This window comes from Pleurodeles waltl, chromosome 7 (assembly GCF_031143425.1).
Source record: "Pleurodeles waltl isolate 20211129_DDA chromosome 7, aPleWal1.hap1.20221129, whole genome shotgun sequence".
Lineage (NCBI taxonomy): Eukaryota > Metazoa > Chordata > Amphibia > Caudata > Salamandridae > Pleurodeles > Pleurodeles waltl.
The window spans coordinates 1,523,729,930-1,523,750,216 of record NC_090446.1 but is presented as its reverse complement, the minus strand read 5'-3'; the positions used below and the strand labels follow the sequence as shown (position 1 = coordinate 1,523,750,216).

The 20,287-nt window shown below is 48.7% G+C and overlaps 1 protein-coding gene across 1 annotated transcript in view; it reads left to right on the top strand.

Annotated features, from left to right (window-relative positions):
- The first annotated feature begins 4,780 nt into the window (after positions 1-4,780).
- Positions 4,781-20,287, top strand: part of LOC138246640 (fish-egg lectin-like) — a 31,761-nt gene continuing 16,254 nt past the window's right edge. Inside the window, exons 1-3 of the mRNA XM_069201359.1 lie at positions 4,781-4,931; positions 9,261-9,488; positions 18,347-18,680. Of these exons, the coding sequence (XP_069057460.1) occupies positions 4,883-4,931; positions 9,261-9,488; positions 18,347-18,680 (611 nt within the window). The 5' untranslated portion in view covers positions 4,781-4,882. The remainder of the gene's footprint in view (positions 4,932-9,260; positions 9,489-18,346; positions 18,681-20,287) is intronic.

Here is a 20,287-nt window from a genome sequence, read left to right as displayed (position 1 = left end):
TATGGTTTTCCGTGAGTGGAAGGATGTGGACAAGTCTCAAGTTCCTCGCTTTCTTCAGAAGTTGTTCTTGCTGGAGGGGGAGGAGGTGTTGCCTTCTTCCATTAAACTGGATTCCATATTAGCTACTTTGATTGGCAAGATGGCGGTCAATCCTGAGGACTGCGTTCCTGCTGATGCCACTGACAGGAAGGTGGATACGGGTCTGAAGAGGGCCTTTGCAGCGAAGAATTCAGCCCTCAGACCTGGTATTTATTCTGCTTATTCTGCCCAATCCTTGGTGCAAGACTTTGACAAACTTGAGGTGGCTGTGCAGGAGGGTTCTGAATGTTCGTAGCTGCTTGCGGTTATGGAACAGCAGGCCAGGTTGCTGGCTGACATGTCATCTGATGTAGTCCGCACTTCGGCTCTGGCTTCTGGGGCTTTGATTGGGGCTCAACGGTCCCTTTGGTTGAGGATGTGGAAGGCGGATCCAGGGGAGAAGTCTGCTCTCCTGCGGCTTCCTTTTGAAGGTCGCAGTTTGTTTGGGGATCAGTTGCCTTCCATGCTCTCAAAAGCTTTTAAGGAGAGAAAGCACGCCTTGCCTTACAAAGGTGGTTCTTCGTCTGGCAAGGGTTGGCGAAAGCATTCTTGCTCTTCTCCCAAGTTTGATTCCAGATCTTTTTCTTCCAGGAAACGTCGTTTTCAGCCCCATTTTTCTCCTAAGAAATCTGGTCCTTCTAGTAGGGGTGGCCTCAAGAAGGGTTCCTGATAATCACTGTGGGCCTGGAAGTTGGCCGGTTGGGGGTCGTCTGGGGCACTTTTTTTACGTTTGGCAGGGGGTCACCGATCGCTGGGTGCTGTACATTGTGGAAAATGGCTACGCCATAGCCTTCAACGTGGTTCCTCCAGATACAGGAGTTCGTCCTACGCCCCTGTCTGCGGACAGTGCCAAAAGGGAGGCATTGATGAAGGGTGTCCAGGACTTGCTGTTGAAAGGGGCTGTCTCCCGAGTTCCTGTGGGGGAAAGGGGACAGGGTGCTTATTCCATCTTGTTCCTGGTTCCAAAGGTGTCGGGGGTTTTTCGTCCAGTGCTGAATCTCAAATGGGTGAATTCCTGAATAAAGACTGTGCATTTCTGGATGCTGTCCATTCAATCGATTTTTCCTCTGCTCAGTCTGGGGGATTTCTTGGGGTCTCTGGATATGCAGGGTGCTTACCTGCATGTTCCCGTAGCCCTGTCTTCTCAGAGGTTCCTCCGCTTTGCAGTAAGCCAGGATCCTTTTCAATTCTGTGTTCTGCCATTTGGCCTCAAATCCTCTCCCCGGATTTTCACCAAGGTGCTGGCTTCTCTGGTGGCTCTTCTGCATTCCGAGGGGGTGTTTGTCCATCCGTATTTGGACGATATTCTGATTCAGGCTCCCAGCCAGGTTCTGTTGACGAGTCATGTGGTACGGATACTGTTGGTCCTGCAAGGACACAGGTTTTTGGTCAACTGGGGGAAGTCAGATTTGGTTCCTTCCCAGGATCTGTTTTCCTCGGGCCTGCTTTCTGACTCTCCAAGGCTTGGTTACTGTGTCGGAGAAGCAGTTGTTGGGCCTCCAGTCCCAGGTATTGTCGATCTTGTCACAGAGTGCTCCCAAAGTCCTTCAGTGGTTGCGTCTGCAGGGTCATTTGGTGTCGGTAGTTTTTCTGGTGCCTTGGGCGTGGTTTCATCTTCTTTGCCTGATGAACTGGTTTCACGCTCGCTGGTCTCTAGCTCCAAGCTCTCTTCGGGCGAGGATTCCTGTGTCGGGATTCGTTTGCAGGGAGTTGGGTTGGTGGCTGGTGCCTGCTCACCTTCTAAAAGGGGTGCCTTTGTCTTCTTCACGGCAGGTTGTAGTGACGACCAATGCCAGTTTCTCTGGATGGGAGGCGTGGCTGGAGTCAGGACAGGCCCAGGGGTTTTGGTCACCTCATGAGTCAGGCTGCTCCTCGAATTGGAGAGAGTTGAAAGCGGTTCTTCTGGCTCTGGTCCATTTTCAGGGGTCCCTGAAGGGCTTAGATGTTCTTCTCCGGATGGACAACTTGGTGGCCAAATCTTACGTTAACAGGTAGGGTGGGACCAGGTCTCAGTCTCTGTTTTGGATCGCGAGGGACATTTTTGTTTGGGCACAGGAGTGGGTTCTGTTTCTTCGGGCCACCTACATTCAAGGGGTGGTCAATGTTCAGGTGCATCTGTTGAGCCAGGTCATTCCTTCATCCCATAGTTTTTCCCTCCGATTGTCCCTGTTCCATCGTCTGGTTCACATGTGGGGGCTTCCGATGTTATATTTGTTTGCCTCCCAAGACAATGCAAAGGTGAGGCAATTTTGCTCCCGGTTTTGTTGCCCTCAGGCTTGGGCGGTGGACGGGATGTCGTGTCCTTGGCCTCAGGGTCTTCTGTAGCCATTCCCACCCTTCCAGTTCCTCCGTGCTTTTTTGGTGAGGGTTTGTCTGCTGAGGGCCAGGGTTCTCTTGATCGCCCCACATTGGCCACGGGTGAATTGGTTTCCGTTGTTTCGGTAGATGGCCTCGGGTCGCATGTGGGCTCTCCCTCTCTGTCCATCACCTCTGGCGTTTCCTTGCCTTCCTCTGGGTTCGTTGCGGTGGTTTCACTTGACGGCTTGGAGGTTGAACGGAGGGGCTTGATGGGTTTGGGGGTTCCGGTCCCTTTGACTTCGACTTTGCTGGCTTCCCGGCGTCGTTCCACGTTACTGTTTTATGGTCGGCAGTGGAAAGTGTTTTCTGCCTGGTGTTTTGCGTCATCTGCTGGATCCTACGAAGGCATCTCTGTTTGAGGTGATGCAGTTTTTGCAGGATGGGGCCCAGTTGAGTTTGTCTGTGGCTTCTCTGCGGGTGCAGTGGGCTGCGATTCAGGCTTTTCGGGGTCCGTGGCGTAATCTTTCTGATGAGGGTCATTTGATGCCTAGATTTCAGGCCCTTCTTAACTTGTTTCCTCATCCTGTGCGGTCTTTTCCTTCCTGGGATCTTTCATTGGTGTTGGAGGTCTTGACTGGTCCTCCCTTTGATCCTCTGGAGTCCTTTGATTTGCGTTGTCTGACATTGAAAACTTTTTTTCTGGTGGCCATCGCTTCGGCCCGGCGTTTGGGGGAGTTGGGGCTTCTGGCCTACTCTTTTCCTTTTTGTAAGATTTTTCCTGATCGGATTGTTCTTGTACCTGTTCCCTTGTTTGTTCACAAAGTGAATTCCGCTTTCCATACTCGGCCTGCTCTTTTCTTTTTTGTAAGATTTTTCCTGATCGGATTGTTCTTGTACCTGTTCCCTCATTTGTTCCCAAAGTGAATTCCGCTTTCCATACTCAACAGGAGGTTATCCTCCCTGCCTTTTGTCCCGACCCTTCCTCGGCTGAGGAGATTCGGTTGCATTCTTTAGATGTGCGTAGGACATTGTTGGAATACCTGCGGGTGGTTGCTCCTTTTGGAAGGGGGATTCATTGTTGTTAATTTTGGTCCGGCTCCGAAGGGGGAGAGACCGTCCACTGCTTCTTTGAGTTGTTGGGTCCGCTCTCTGGTTTTGATGGCTTATTCTTTGAAAGGGGTTGTGCCACCTCCAGGAATCCAGGGATGTTCTACCTGGGGTATGGCTGCTACGGTAGCTGTGTTGCAGGGAGCTTCTGTGATGGAAATTTGCAGGGTGACTACTTGGGCCTCTCCTTCCACTTTTGTTCGTCATTAAAGACTGGCAGACTTGGGGGGGTTGGAGTTGGTGTTGGGACACCGTGTATTGTCCTCTATGATGCAATAGGGGGGGGTTACTTTCTGGTGTCCTGTTGTGTTGTGATTAAAAATTGATGCAACTCAGTGTCCGTTTCCTGTGTTTCTCTTGCTACATCTCATTGGTTGGAAAGGAAGGTGAGGGAGGGACGGGAGGTAATGCATCCATTACTTACCGGTAATGGCATTACTTCTAGTCCTACTCCCTCGCTGTCCTTTCCGTTCTCTCGCGCCCTTCTAGTTCGGAACGCCTGAGTTGCTTTTTTGGGCTTGTTTCTGTACAGGAGGTGTTGGGGGCGGGTGGGACTTTTCAAAAGGGAAGGGAGGAGTCTAGGGGAGGCAGGGAGCCTCATTGGTTGGGACGGAAGGCGAGGGAGTAGGACTAGGAGTAATGCCATTATCGGTAAGTAATGGACGCATTTCTGGGTATCTGTAAAGCGCAGCGTATTCAGTTACTCGGTTCCAATACCACAAAACGTCTAATCTCACAGCAATGCCACTTTCAACGGGTCCAGGAACATGTGGAAAACGTGTAGGGTGTCCAGATTTTGAGCACCAAACACCGGGACATTTTGCAAAAATAGAAGAAGGACTACATGTTCACACCCACGGAGCGTCGCAGAATGACAACTCCCATCAGCATCGGATCGCAGAAAAGGCCCTAAGAAAATAAAATGGCATTTTTTTAAAGCCAGTATCATACCTGTTAATTAAATTGCTTACGTATAACCACTGCTAACCAGCCCTGCTTTGCAACACCTAAAAGAGTGCCTCTCACTATTTTAAATCGACCTCCCCTCTAAATAACTGGACATTGGCAACATTTGCAGAAATCTGCCGCCACGACTGCTGAAACCCGGGACTATCCCGGCAGATCCGGGACACCTGCTCACCCCATGAATGTGGAAGGACTGCTTTCGAGGCCCCAGGGATCCCGCCCATCTCAGGTATTGCACCTCTCGCCTGCAATGACCGTGGCCACACCGAAACCGTGCAGTTCCCTTTATCCCCAGTGTTTACCCTCATGGGAGTGGGCACCCGCCGCCCAGGTGTAAAATAAATGCCTTCCTGTTGTGCGGGCAGGGCGGGGCGGCCTCGCTTCAGCACATAAAAGGGCTAGCCTCCATCCATCCATCACTGCTGCAGGCACCATGCAGGCGCTACTGCTTCTGGCGGCTCTCCTGGCGGGGGCGAACGCAGGTACGAGGCCTTTACTACCAGGATTATGGGGTGCTTGGGAGGGCACTAGCGGTGAGACCCCAGAGACCTGCGTAGGATCCAGGTGGGCACCCGCGCACTGACCTGCAGCGACACTGATAGTCAGTCATTGGAACCCACGTCTGCTATATCAGTACTTGGAGCTCTGTCAAAGCGCCTCGATCCTGGTCCGCAGCGCCCCCTGCTCTCCGGTACTGAGGCCCACAGACGGAGCCGCAACTATCACCCCTAGCGCTTGTCTGGAGCGCCCACAACTGTTCAATACAGAGACCCATCTCCGAGCTGTCAGTGCGCTTCACCGCGGCTACAGTTCTGGACACTCCAAGGGCTCTCAGTGCACTATAATCCTGACTAGTAGCGCCTCGGTTGTTCTGATGCTGTAGCGCCACACGGATAGTTCTGGCAATGGACATCAAGGAGAGAGCTCCACCAGTGCACCTGAAACACAGAGATCTGCGTTTCACACACAATCACGACTCCCTTTTCTGTCTGTTGCACCATGCGGAGAGGACAGACTCTGAGTATCATGACTCCCTTCTGTCTCTGTTGCACCATGCGGAGAGGACAGACTCTGTGTATCATGACTCCCTTCTGTCTCTGTTGCACCATGCGGTGAGGACAGACTCTGTGTATCATGACTCCCTTCTGTCTCTGTTGCACCATGCGGTGAGGACAGACTCTGTGTATCATGACTCCCTTCTGTCTCTGTTGCACCATGCGGTGAGGACAGACTCTGAGAATCATGACTCCCTTCTGTCTCTAATGCACACTGCACTGGGGACAGACTCTGAGAATCATGACTCGAACCTGTCTCTGTTGCACCATGCAGTGGGGACAGACTCTGTGAATCATGACTCCCTTCTGTCTCTGATGCACCGTGCAGTGGGGACAGACTCGGTGAATCATGACTCCCTTCTGTCTCTAATGCACCGTGCACTGGGGACAGACTCTGAGAATCATGTGTCCCTTCGGTCTCTGCGCCACCATGCAGTGGGGACAGACACTGAGAATCATGACTCTCTTCTGTCTCTAATGCACCATGCTCTGGGGACAGACTCTGAGAATCCTGACTTCCTTCTGTCTTTGTTGCACTATGCAGTGGGGACAGACTCTGTGAATCTTGGCTCCCATCTGTTTCTGTTGCACTCTGCAGTGTGGAGAGACTCTGTGACTCATGACTCACTCCTGTCTCCGTTGCACCACTATGCAGTGGGGCAGACTCTGTGAATCGTGACTCCCTTCTGTCTCTGTTGCACTATGCATTGGGGACAGACTCTGTGAATCTTGACTCCCATCTGTTTCTGTTGCACTATGCAGTGTGGAGAGACTCTGTGACTCATGACTCACTCCTGTCTCTGTTGCACTATGCAGTGTGGAGGGTCTCTGTGACTCGTGACTCACTCCTGTCTCTGTTGCACCACTATGCACTGGGGACAGATTGTGTGAATCATGACTCACGTCTGTCTCTGTTGCACCACTATGCAGTGGGGACAGACTCTGTGAATCAAGACTTCATCTGTTTTGTTGCACCATGCAGTGGGTACAGACTCTGTGAATCCTGACTCCCTTCTGTCTCTGTTGCACTATGCACTGGGTACAGACTCTGAGAATCCTGACTTCCTTCTGTCTTTGTTGCACTATGCAGTGGGGACAGACTCTGTGAATCTTGGCTCCCATCTGTTTCTGTTGCACTATGCAGTGTGGAGAGACTCTGTGACTCATGACTCACTCCTGTCTCCGTTGCACCACTATGCAGTGGGGCAGACTCTGTGAATCGTGACTCCCTTCTGTCTCTGTTGCACTATGCATTGGGGACAGACTCTGTGAATCTTGACTCCCATCTGTTTCTGTTGCACTATGCAGTGTGGAGAGACTCTGTGACTCATGACTCACTCCTGTCTCTGTTGCACTATGCAGTGTGGAGGGACTCTGTGACTCGTGACTCACTCCTGTCTCTGTTGCACCACTATGCACTGGGGACAGATTGTGTGAATCATGACTCACGTCTGTCTCTGTTGCACCACTATGCAGTGGGGACAGACTCTGTGAATCAAGACTTCATCTGTTTTGTTGCACCATGCAGTGGGTACAGACTCTGTGAATCCTGACTCCCTTCTGTCTCTGTTGCACTATGCAGTGGGGACAGACTCTGTGAATCTTGGCTCCCATCTGTTTCTGTTGCACTATGCAGTGTGGAGAGACTCTGTGACTCATGACTCACTCCTGTCTCTGTTGCACCACTATGCAGTGGGGACAGACTCTGTGATTCATGACTTCATCTGTTTTGTTGCACCATGCAGTGGGGCAGACTCTGTGAATCGTGACTCCCTTCTGTCTCTGTTGCACTATGCAGTGGGGACAGACTCTGTGAATCTTGGCTCCCATCTGTTTCTGTTGCACTATACAGTGTGGAGAGACTCTGTGACTCATGACTCAATCCTGTCTCTGTTGCACCATGCAGTGAGGACAGACTATGGGAATCATGACTTACTCCTGTCTCTGTTGCACCCACCACTATGCAGTGAGGACAGACTCTGTGAATCATGACTTCATCTGTTTTGTTGCACTATGCAGGGTGGAGAGACTCTGTGACTCATGACTCACTCCTCTCTCTGTTGCACTATGCAGTGGGGACAGACTCAGTGACTCATGACACACGCCTGTCTCTGTTGCACCATACAGTGCACACAGACTCAGTGAACCATGAGTTCCTTCTGTCTCTATTGCACTATGCAGTGGGGGCAGACTCAGTGAATCATGACATCCTTCTGTTTCTGTTGCACCATGCAGTGGGGACCCTGTCTGTCAATCATGAGCTCCTTCAGTCTCTTTTACAAAGTGCAGTGTGGCTGGATCATGAGTTCCTCCTATCTCTGTTGCACCATGCAGTGGGGACAGACTCTGTGAATCCTGACTTCCTTCTGTCTCTGTTGCACTATGCAGTGGGGACAGACTCTGTGAGTCTTGGCTCCCATCTGTTTCTGTTGCACTATGCAGTGTGGAGAGGCTCTGTGACTCGTGACTCACTCCTATCCCTGTTGCACTATGCAGTGGGGACAGACTATGTGAATCATGATTCACTCCTGTCTGTTGCACCACTATGCAGTTGGGACAGACTCTGTGAATCATGACTCACTCCTGTTTCTGTTGCACTATGCAGTGAGGACAGACTATGTGAATCATGACTCACTCCTATCCCTGTTGCACTATGCAGTTGGGACAGACTCTGTGAATCATGACTCACTCCTGTTTCTGTTGCAGTATGCAGTGAGGACAGACTATGTGAATCATGACTTACTCCTGTCTCTGTTGCACCATGCAGTGAGGACAGACTATGTGAATCATGACTCACTCCTGTTTCTGTTCACTATGCAGTGGGGACAGACTCTGTGAATAATGACTTACTCCTGTTTCTGTTGCACTATGAAGTGAGGACAGACTCTGTGAATAATGACTTACTCCTGTTTCTGTTGCACTATGCTGTTGGGACAGACTCTGTGAATCATGACTCACTCCTGTTTCTGTTGCACTATGCAGTGAGGACAGACTATGTGAATCATGACTCACTCCTATCCCTGTTGCACTATGCAGTTGGGACAGACTCTGTGAATCATGACTCACTCCTGTTTCTGTTGCAGTATGCAGTGAGGACAGACTATGTGAATCATGACTTACTCCTGTTTCTGTTCACTATGCAGTGGGGACAGACTGTGAATAATGACTTACTCCTGTTTCTGTTGCACTATGCAGTGAGGACAGACTATGTGAATCATGACTTACTCCTGTCTCTGTTGCACTATGCAGTGAGGACAGACTCTGTGAATCATGACTACATTCTGTCTCTTGTAGTTGACACAGACTCAGTGAATCATGAGTTCCTTCTGTCTCTATTGCACTATGCAGTGGGGACAGACTGTGTGAATTTAGGCTTGTTTTCAGTTATATATAGCGCGAACTCGACCTGAAGGTGTTAGGGCGCTTCACACGAGCACCAGTCACGTTACAGAAGGACGGATTCAATGTTGGAGGCACAGGTACATGAAATGACTTGCCCAGAATCACAGGATGTTGAGCTGGCGCCGAGAGTCGAACCTGGTTCCCCAGAACCAAAGTCGACAGCTCTGGCCGTTATGTCACAACTTCTCCCTCTTAAACACTATGCAGGGGGGACAGACTCGACAGACCATGGAAAGAGCACTGTGCCAGTTTTATAGAGACACCCATTGTGATCCTGTCAAGCGAGAGTAATCAGATTACAAGTAATGGTAACTGCCCAATGCTTTTCTGTTTATTCTGTGCCCTTCTCTCCAGACTTGGGCTGCCGAGTGGTTCCTGGGAAGCTGAAGCAGGTCGACGCCGGAGCGGGGGCCGTCTACGGAGTGGGCTCCAACGGAACCATCTGGAGATGGGACACGTCCACCTGGGTGAACGTCCCCGGCGAGGCCATCCACGTCTCGGCCGGCCCCGCCGGCGTCTGGTGTGTCAACAAGGTGAATTTCATCTACAAACTGCAAGACAACACCTGGGTGCAGGTGGCAGGTACGGGCGCTGTCATCTCTGCCTTGAAATGTGCCCCAGATGTGTGGTGTTTAACCCCTGTGTGTGCTGCCTGGCAGGTGCCAAGGCAAGCCCTTGGGCCCCGGGGGTCAGAGGGTGTGTGTGGGGGGGGGGGGGGTTGCTTGTGGGGGGGGGGGAGGGGGGGGGGGTTGGACATGGTATGACATTGACTGCCTCCAGCACCTAGTGTCCAGGGCAAGGCTTGAGCTACACATGCAGCTGTGAGCTAGCTTAAGCCTGTGCAGCAGCGACACCTGGTGGAGGACTAGATGCAAGCACCCAGCACCTAGTGTCCAGGGCAAGGCTTGAGCTACACATGCAGCTGTGAGCTAGTGTCAGCCTGTGCAGCAGCGACACCTGGTGGCGGACTGGATGCTAGCAGCCAGCACATAGTGCCCAGAGCAAGGCTTGAGCTACTCATGCAGCTGTGAGCTGGTGTAAGCCTGTGCAGCAGCGACACCTGGTGGCGGACTGGATGCTAGCACCCAGCACCTAGTGTCCAGGGCAAGGCTTGAGCTACACATGCAGCTGTGAGCTAATGTAAACCTGTGCAGCAGCGACACCTGGTGGAGGACTAGATGCTAGCAGCCAGCACCTAGTGACCAGGGCAAGGTTTGAGCTACACATGCAGCTGTGAGGTGGTGTAAGACTGTGCAGCAGCGACACCTGGTGGCAGACTAGATGCTAGCAGCAGGGACACCTCATCTTTCGTAGGCAGGTGAAAACCCGGTTATTTTCCAATTAGTCCTCCTTCCCTCAGAGCTGCCTGGCTCTTGAGGTCTTCTCTGCTTTAGGGCCTCACCTTTCACACGGTTTATTTCTCTTTTCTCTCTTTGATGCCTCCTGGTTTATCGCGCTCACAAATGCTACAATTACAATCAGAGCAGCGAGTGGCCATAGAATGGAGTTGGTACCAGCGCCACCTACTGGTCAGAGTATAGCACCTGCAGCACTGACACTTCTTGGCCATAGAGGCATTGGTAGCAGTGACACAAGATACCAGGGCAAGGCCTGGGAAACAAATAGCTATTTTCAAATGTGAAGATTTGCAGCAGAGCTACCTACTGGCCGAGTAGGTATTCATTTATAGTGATAGGTAGGGGGCCAATAATGGGCTGAGCAACAGCGACACCTAACGACCAGGAACTGGCAACATTGACACCTAGTGGCTGCAGCAAGGAATGGACAGCACAGCTACTGTATGCACGTGCAGCAGTGACACTACTGCCTGGAGGGTGACATTAGTACCAATTACATCTACTGGCTAGTGTAGGCAATACCAGCAGTGACATTTTTTGCCCAGCAGTGACAATTACAGCAGTGCTAAGTAGTGACCAAATAAATGCACAAAGAACACATGATGGACGAAATGCTGAACAATGTCAAACATTCACCCCCAATCACAGACCTGGGCCTACATTCATCGTTTTTTTGCTCACCCTACCATTCCAGTTTGGACCCAGCCATATGCATATCAGTCTTGAACCTGCTCCCCATGGAAACAGTCTAGACTAAACTGCCAGGTCAGGTCCTCCTTGGACCAGAAACAAGCATCCTGGGACCGGTTTTGGAGTATCACCTCTCATCAGCCAGGCTGGTGCACTGGCCGCAGTAATACGGAGAGGCCAGATCTTGGCATTACCAACACTGACATCTAGTGGTCACAGCAGGGCATTTGCAGCTGTGACACCTCTTGACCCAAACATATCATTGACAAGAGTGACCCTGGCCAGGATATGTCATTGACAGCAGTAGCGCCTAGTGGCCAGTCACAGTTAGGCGCTGGCAGCAGTAACACCCAGTGGCCAGATCAGGACATGGTCATATCTAGTATTTAGACTTCTACGTAGAGGGCATTGTCGTAGTCGAGTCGGCTGGTGATGAGGGCTTGTGTCACAGTGCATCGTGTGTGTAGGTTTCTGGCATGGTTGGAGGGAGTGGGTGTGGGCCTTAGGTCTGATGGTCACCAGGAGTCATTCCATGTGTTGCTGCTGTTGCCAAAGATCAGTACTTCTGTCCTGTCTGCAGGCAGGCAGTTGTTCTTCATCCAGTCAGCGATGCTTGTCATGCATCTGTGGATCTTGGTTCTAGTGGTGGAGGGGTCGTCAGTGAATGAGAGGATGAATTGGGTGTCGTCTGTGTAATAAATTATGTTGAGACCATGGGATCTGATGATGTTGGCCAGCGGGGTCATATATGCGTTGAAGAGCTTGGGGCTGAGGGATGAGCCCTGGGGGACACCGCAGGTGATTTCCTTGGGTTTGGAAGTGAAAGGTGGGAGGTGGATCCTCTGGGCTCTTCCGGTGAGGAAGGAGGTGATCCATCTGAGCGCATCCCATTGGATGCCAATGTGGTGGAGTATTATAATCAGCATGTGGTGGGATACGGTGTTGAAGGCTGCTGAGCGGTCGAGGAGGAGCAACGCTCCTGTTTCTCCTCGGTCGAGGAGGGTTCAGATGTTTCCGGTGGCTGCGATCAGGGAAGTTTTGGTGCTGTGATTGCTGTGGAAGCCAGATTGGGAGGCATCGAGTAGCTGATTCTGCTCTAGGTATGTCATGAGTTGCCTGTTGATGATCTTTTCCAGTACCTTCGCTGGGAATGGGAGCAGGGAGATTAGTCAGTAGTTTTTGGGTTGACTGGAGTTGGCGGCGTGTTTTTTTGAGTATAGGTCTGACTTCGGCGTGTTTCCAGGCATCGGGAAATGATCCAGTAGTGATAGAGGTGCTGAGCAGGGTGGTGAGTTCCAGGCCAATCTTTTGGTTTCCAAGGTTGAAGATGGGATGCAGGCATGGGTCTGTGGGAGCTCCCAAGTGGATGGATTTCATGATGGAGGTGACATCCTGGGTGGACAGGATGTTTCAGGTGGTCAGTGTGTGGGTCGTGTCAGTTACAGTGGTGGCATATCTGTTGAGGAAGTCTGTGGGTGTGGGTTGAGGTTTGAAGTTTCTTTACATGGTTGCGATCTTGTTGTGGAAGAAGTGGAAAATGTTGTTGCACAGCTCCTGTGAGATTGTGATATTGTTTTCTCTGGCAGCTGGGTTGGAGAATTCCTTAACGATGTTGAAAAGTTCCTTGGTCATTTTTGGCACTGGTTTTGATGTGAGCGGCAAGGGCTGTCTTCTTTGTTGCCGTCAGCAGGCAGTGGAAGAGGTAGAGGGAGGTCTTGAAGGCTGCTCTGTCTGAGGTGTCCTTGCAGGCGTGCCATATCCTCTCCAGCTATTTGCTGTCTCATTTCACTATTCTGAGTTCTTGGGTGTACCAACTAGCCTTTTTGGAGGATTTTCTCTAGATGTTGCTCTTGATGGGCACAATGCTGTTGGTGCAATCAGTGATCCAGGCGTTGACATTTTTCACTCCCTGTTTGAGGTTGGTGGCGGTTGGTGGGGTTGGAGTTGTTGAGGGCATCTGCCCAGCAGGTCTCTGAGATTTTATTCCACCTTCGGAGGAGGACGCTGATCATCTTGGGAGTGGAGGTGTGGGGGCTGGAGATGCTGAAGTGGACAATAGAGTGATCAGTCCATGTTAGTTGTGTGACATGGCTGAATTTGACGTGGTTACTGGAGGTGAAAATGGGGTCCAGCATGTGTCCTGCTGTGTGTGTAGGATCCTGGATGATCTGGGTCAATCTGAGGCTGCTTATACTGTTGAGGAGGTGTGCAATGTTGCTGTCCTTGGGGTCGTCGATGTGGAAATGTAGGTCTCCGAGGAAGATTTAGTCCTTTGAGCCTAAGGCTAGGGGCGCAATGAAGTCTGCAAAGGTGTTGCAGAAGTTAGATCCTGGGCATGGGGGTTGGTATGCAAGGGTGATGGTTGTTTTGTTGTCTGTGTGGCTTGTTGGTGCGGTCCCGGTGAGTGATTTTATATCCGTCGGGGATCGCTGTGGCAATGTCTGGGGTGGATGTGTGGTTGAGCCAGGTCTCATTAAGGAAGATGATGTCAGGTGCGAGGGTGGCAATGAGATCCCATAATTCTATGGAATGCTTGCTTAGTAAGCATGTGTTGAGAAGGGCACATGCAAGTTGGTGTTTTTGTTCAGGTGGTGTCTGTGGTGTGTTCAGGGTGGGGCTAGTCGGTGGCCTGGTGTGTGTGCTTTGGCAGATGAAGCATCAGTGGGTGCAGGTGAAAGGCCCTAACGTGGGGAATGGGTCGGCACAGTGACAGTGTTTGTTGAGGCGTCCAGGGTCGAGGGTTTAGAGCTTAGCAATGGTGTATCTTCAGGGGGAGAGAGGGCCAAAGGGCATGGCGCTGGGCGCGGTCCAGGCACAGATGGGCACAGACAGGCTTGCCTTTAGTGCGCTTTAGGCTTCTGTTGGCGGGAAGAATGGTGAGTGGGAAATCCCGGTCGGGAAAACCCCAGCTGGAAAACCCCAGGCAGCTGCATTGTCACTGGATCAGTCTGGGACAAGCAGGAACTGGAAGCCACAGCAAGAGGCAGATTAGGTGTCCAGGTGCCTACTGATGTGGTCGCACTGCTGCCTGAATTAAGTAGGTCCTGGGGTGTGTGGGGCTTCTGTTGGCAGGAAAGAATGGTGAGTGGCAAAAACGCAGTCAGGAAAACCCATTGGGAAAACCCAGGCAGCTGCGGTGTCACTGGATCAGTCTGGAACAAGCAGGAACTGGAAGTCAAAGGCTAATGGCAGGCTAGGTGTATAGGTGTCACCTGCATGGGCCTTAGCTGATTTTGGAGACCTTGGTTGCTTTATGTATACTGCATATGAACAAGCTAAGAAGATTCCATGTGACAAGAAAGCAGTACTTGAAGAACTCTTTGGGGTGGATTGCACCTCTTTAACATCAGGAAAGATGGCATTGGAAACTGCTGTTTTGGGGATGTCCACTGAAACTGGACACATGGAAACCATAACATTTGATTTGATTGCCACTCCAGCTTTCACTGTGATTTTGGTAACCACGCGACTGCTAGCACATAACTCACAGATTAACTTGACTATGTCCAGTATCCATTTCAAAGACTCATTTTGTCAAAGTCACTGCTGTCTGAGAATGGGTCTGCTTAAAGAACAACCTGTGTCCTGTTTGATTGTTTGATGATGACCCAAAACTCGAACCGCTCAGAAGGTGCGAAGTGTTATAAAGAACACGCAGATGTCTTCAACACGAAGGGAGCATTTGTATTATCTCCACACCGACCCTACAATTGGGCCATCAATTTACAGCCTGAGCTAAAGATTCCTCATGAAAGCATTTATCCATTAAATCACGAGGAATATCAGATCCTGAAGGAATATCTTGATGAACATTTTAAATACAGGATTTAGTCATCATTCCATCTCACCAGCAGGTGCTCCCATCATTTTTATCCAGAAAGCTGAAGGAGATTACCAGCCTCGCGTAGACTATTGTCAATTAAATCAGATTAGCATCAGAAATAGATACCCAGTACCTTTGATTTCTGGTTTACTAGATCAGCTGCATAGGATCAAAATCATCAGTAAATGTGATCTGAGTGGAACATATAATCTTCTCTGCATCCAAGCGAAAGATGAATGGAAAACCATTTTTAATGTTTGTTATGGCATTTTTAATACTTAGGGCCTGATTTAGACTTTGCCAGAGGGGCTACTCTGTCACAGTTGTGAACAATATCCTGTCCGCCTCATGATATCCAATGGGATTTAGATTTCGACAGATGGACTATCCATCACTGTTGTGACGGAGTAACCGATCCCTCTACCAATATCGCAATCAGGCCCTTAGTGATGCCCTTCAGCCTGTATAACACCCCAGCAGCCGCCCAACATTTCATTAATTATATTTTTCGTGATTTCATCACCTCTTTTGTTATCTTCTAATTGGATGACATACTCATCTCACCCCCAGCACTCTTGAAAAACATAGGATTCCACTGTCAGTGCCTCCGGGTTAACTCTTTGTATGCCAAGGGAGAAGGCAAAAGTCACTTTATTGGGGTTCCAGATTTCTGTTTAATGTATCCAGATTGATAATGACAAGGTTAAAGTTGTCAGAGACCGGCCTACTTCTACTGCTGTCAAAGAAATCCAGGCGTACTCTGGGTTTGCAAATTCCTGGCAGCAGTTTATTACAGACTTTTCCAGGATTATTGGTCCTGGGTGATGTCTCCTCACTCAGCTGGGAGACTGGCAGGCCTTAACCTCCAGTCCTGGTCACAGGCAATCTGGCAGAGCTTTCCCCGTCTCACACAGCCCATCTGCTGCTTGACAGTTGACAATTTTTGGGGTTGACAAGCTCCACTTCTTCTAGTCCATTTCCAGAAACCAAATGTGATTTAGGGTCTGAGTCCTTGAAGTTTATATTAGGGTCTGCTCCCTGCTCCCAGTCCAAAAAGACAGCTATCTGTGAGACAGCCTATGCCATGGTGCACACACATGATCTGTGTTAGCCCGTGACAACAAAAATCATTACCAGGGATCCAGGCATCATTGCAGTTGGGGACACTCAAGGGCAGAGGTACACGTACATTGCTATGCGAGAGACTTTTTGGTCCTAACACTAACAACTTTGGGGCATGAAATGTGTAATGTAACAGGTTCTGTGGAAACGTAACCCAAACAGAGACAAAACAATTCCCATGCACAAATAACATTTCACTGTGATCATTGAGACTCTTGATTGTAATGCACAGACATCTTGGTATCTCTGCCCACAGGTTACATTCTTCACATTTTGTGTTGTTCTTGTCCTAAAAATTGTAATCAATTGGTGATTGTAAATAGCATATGAGGGGGTGCTATCATTGATGGCAGCATCAGAATCATCCTCTTTTCAAAATTAATTGCAAACAACACAGCACTTGCTTTTAGCTAGTGATCACACTCAGTATGTGTTGAGTGTAAAATAGATTTCCCCAGTTGCTACTTTTATTTTAAGTGCAATATGTAGAAAACTAGGTGATTGCTATTGTTTGGATGTTATATTTGTTGTATATATCTTTATATACCCAAAGGTCCTTATGTTAATGTGTTTTGTTAAATTCTCTGTCTGGGCATTCTGCAACCGATCCACAAATTAAATTTATAAGTGTAAATTTACTCATGTGTAAATTTATTCTTGCACTTAGGTGTAAATCCGGACTTTTTTCTATTCACCATTTTCAAGTGTAGATTTACACCTACATTAAGATTTACTGCCCTCCGCACCCCCTGAGAGGGTGGAGATATCTAGGACTGAATTCAAGGGTGTAAAGGTACTACGAGTAACATTTCACATGTCAGCAGAGATCTCCACCCTAGGGGCTGAGATCTCCCTATAGCTAACTGCAGGGATAAGTTATATAGTTTAATAATTCATAAAAAGTATTAAAATATTGTAATGTAAAATCAAAATGTAACTAATAATAAAATAATGTTATTAATGCACAACTAATAATATAAAATATGACATTACAATAACTCATGTAAATCTTTATGAAATAATTAAACACCTGAACTGTATACTTTTAATTTTGAATATTACTTTAATTCAAAAATTAAAATAATAGTTAGAAATTAATACTTTACCCAGTTTTATTATTTAATTATTAATACATTTAACTAATAGTTATATATTTTTTAATTTATTTAAATTCATGTATTATTTTTTAAAGTTTAATTCATTATATTTTTAGAAATAAGTTAATTGTTCATTTTTAAAATGATAAAAGATTGAATTGTTCATGTAATCTAACTTTTTAAAACTAAAAATTATTTATTTTATATTTATTTGATTCAAAAGTAAAAACATTTTAACTTGTTTAATAATATATCCTGTAGAGTGTTTTATTGAGGCTTCACCTCTATTATTTTCTATGGGTGTAAGTTGTAGTACTTACGAGTGGCCATGTCTGGTGCTGGACTGTGTTGGGTCCTTTTTGGTTGTTGTAACTTTATAAGTGCAGTTTGTGAACAGTAGCGGTTTACTTTTGTGTGGGTATGTGTTCAGGATTTTGCATGTCCCTCCCTAAACCCCTCTCTATGCCTTCCTAAATCCTTCCCATTTAGGTGTGAGTTCTCCCCATTTTCCAATGCCCTCTGTCCTACCCACATTTGCTACTAAAACATAGAGTTACACATGCAGAGATCTCCAGACTCATAGCAGAGACCTCTGCACAAAACAAAATGAGTGGCAGAGGTGGAGTTGTCTGCGCGAACATTTGTGAATTGCATTTTGTGTAGTCTGTGAAGCACTATTGTAGGACTACTACACATACTACAAAATACAGTTTATGAATTGGGCCCATTTGCTTTGTCATAATTGTGATAACTGTTAAACTCTATTTTTAACATTCACACCACCACCCTTGAGCTAGTCCCTCACAGCTCAACATATCAAGCAGTAGGGATAAGGTGGCGTGGGGAGCTAGTTTTGCATCACAGTCTCAGTATCTGTGTCCCCGCATGCTCACATTCTCCTCTTTGATAATGCATAGTGAGCTTTCTCCCATCAAGGATCAGGATATAGGCCTTACAATTTGGACTGTAAAACCTTTGAGGTGTTTCTGGTTTGATCTTTGTGGACAGTGTCCTGCTATTAGTTACTTCGGAAGAAGACCATCTTGCTATTGGTTGGCGTGAACACTGCTAGCTCATGAAGCAAAGCTATATCGAGTGTGGTGCTGTCTAGTGAAGGCTATAAACTAGAGAGTCAAATCCCTCCCTCCCATGCATTTGAACACGAGGAAGGGTGTAATCTCCCTAACATGCATTTGGTTCGGAATTCAAAAATGACCTTTCTGCTTTTATTTGTCCATTTTTGTTGCCCTGGGTGAAGGCCCATGTCTGCATGTGAAGGCTTCTGACCATGATTCTACAAAGAAGGGTAACTATCTCACCTGTTTCTCTTCTACCATGCTCTTTCCCTAGGTCTCCTGAAGCAGATCGATGCTGGTGGAAACAAGCTGGTGGCTGGAGCTAACTTCGTGGATGCCCCCTACTGCCTGAGCGAGGCTGCGGTACTGGCTAGGCCTCCCACGCCAGCTTGGGTTTACGTCGTCGGGGGTCTGAAGTACTACAGCTGCGGCTTAAGGGGCTGCTGGGGGGTCAACGCTGGGAATGCCATCTACTACCGCTCAGGCACTAGTTCTGTGGCCTGTGCAGGAAGCAGCTGGACCAACGTGGCAGGCAGCCTCGTTATGATAGAGGTTGGCACAGACGGCTCAGTTTATGGCGTCAACTCTGAGGGCACAGTCTACCAAAGGTATGAGAATTTCAGCTTTGTCCCCAAAATGACATTTGAGAACAGGTGCTCTTCACCTTCTATGAACTTCTTACAAACAGCCTAGTGTTTCCCTGCAAACCTAGAATTCTGCTGCAAGCCTAAAACCCACACAACCTTCTGATCCCTTGTAGCTCTCAACTCCCTACTTTAGAGTCCTTGTAACTCTACCCTCACCCTGACTCCCTGCAAGCCTGCTTCCATCATGCAATCCTTCCGAAACAATACTGACCCACCACCCTTCAATTGTCTGCAATCCTACGAGACTTAGGACATTACATTCCTACATAGTGCTTCAGTATCCTTCAAAATCTACTCTCCCCTGCATTGTAACAATCCCCCCATAGACAGAGTCCCTCACAAACCCAGCATACATTGCAACCTTGTGTGTCTGCTACAACTCTAAGACACCCAGCAACTCTTCAATGTCTAGCAAGTCCCCAGTCTACTGCAACCCTACAACTCACTTTCAACTCTACAGTCTCTTGTCTGCGTCTCTGCTATCCCACTGCCACGTCACAATCCCACCACAGCCTTACATTTCCTCTAAAACCACACAATCACTTCCACACTACAAACGGGGATAACACTACAATTGCAGTACAATACTGTAGCCCCTACCAACCTTGCAGAACACCAATTACCTATAAGCCGTACTAATACTATAGTCTCACATAACCTGCACCTCACCACGCCCATATTATGTCCTGCAACCCTAAAATTCCATTGTAATGCACAAACAACTCACAGCATTTCAATCCTTTGAAGTATTACAATCCCCTGGCAGTCTTACTGTGTATCCCAAGCAGCCCTAGGGTTCAGCAGTAGCAACAGAACCCCAGCCGCCCTTCCAACCCCTTGCAATACTACTGTTCCCCACGCCACACAACCCCCCTACAAGTCTACCATCCGCTACGACGCTAGCATTTCTCGCAATCCCCAAAACCCTCGGATCCCTGGCCACCTCACAGTTCTCACTACTGCAGGATCCTCCGCAGCCCTACAATTCCGCTGCTACCCTAGAATTCCCCCGCAACCAGCGAGAGCGCCCCGCAGGAAGGCGGCAGCTGTGGGGGTGCACATACGGACCGATGAACTGAATGTGCTCCTGAGAGTACTGCAGGTCAGTCCACACGTGCCTGTCACCCACAGACAGGCAGCTCTTTCAGATGCTCAACCATCACAGCTACCTTCTCCCTGCAGATAGTTTGAGTCGTGAGGTGCAGAAGATTCTCCTGCAGGGGAGAGAGATGGGTGGTGACCATCGCCAAACACATATAGTATTGTGGGGAGAAGGAAGAATTTAAAGTGTAAAAATGTGGTATTTCATTACAGGACTGCTGATCCCTCAAGGAAACTGGTAAAGTATGGATTTACATGTTGAGGGCTGAGGCGGGTAGACCCCTGCGGGATCATTGAAACCAAATCAGGACAGACTCCCAAATGCCTCCATTATTTCTACCGCAAGTACTCCACTCACAATCCGGAATAACTTTACAAGGAGTTGACACAGCTCTGTTCATCATAAGCCTGCCCTCACACCAGCAGTAGTGCTGGGACCCTTTCACAAGTGGAAACGGGGACATTGC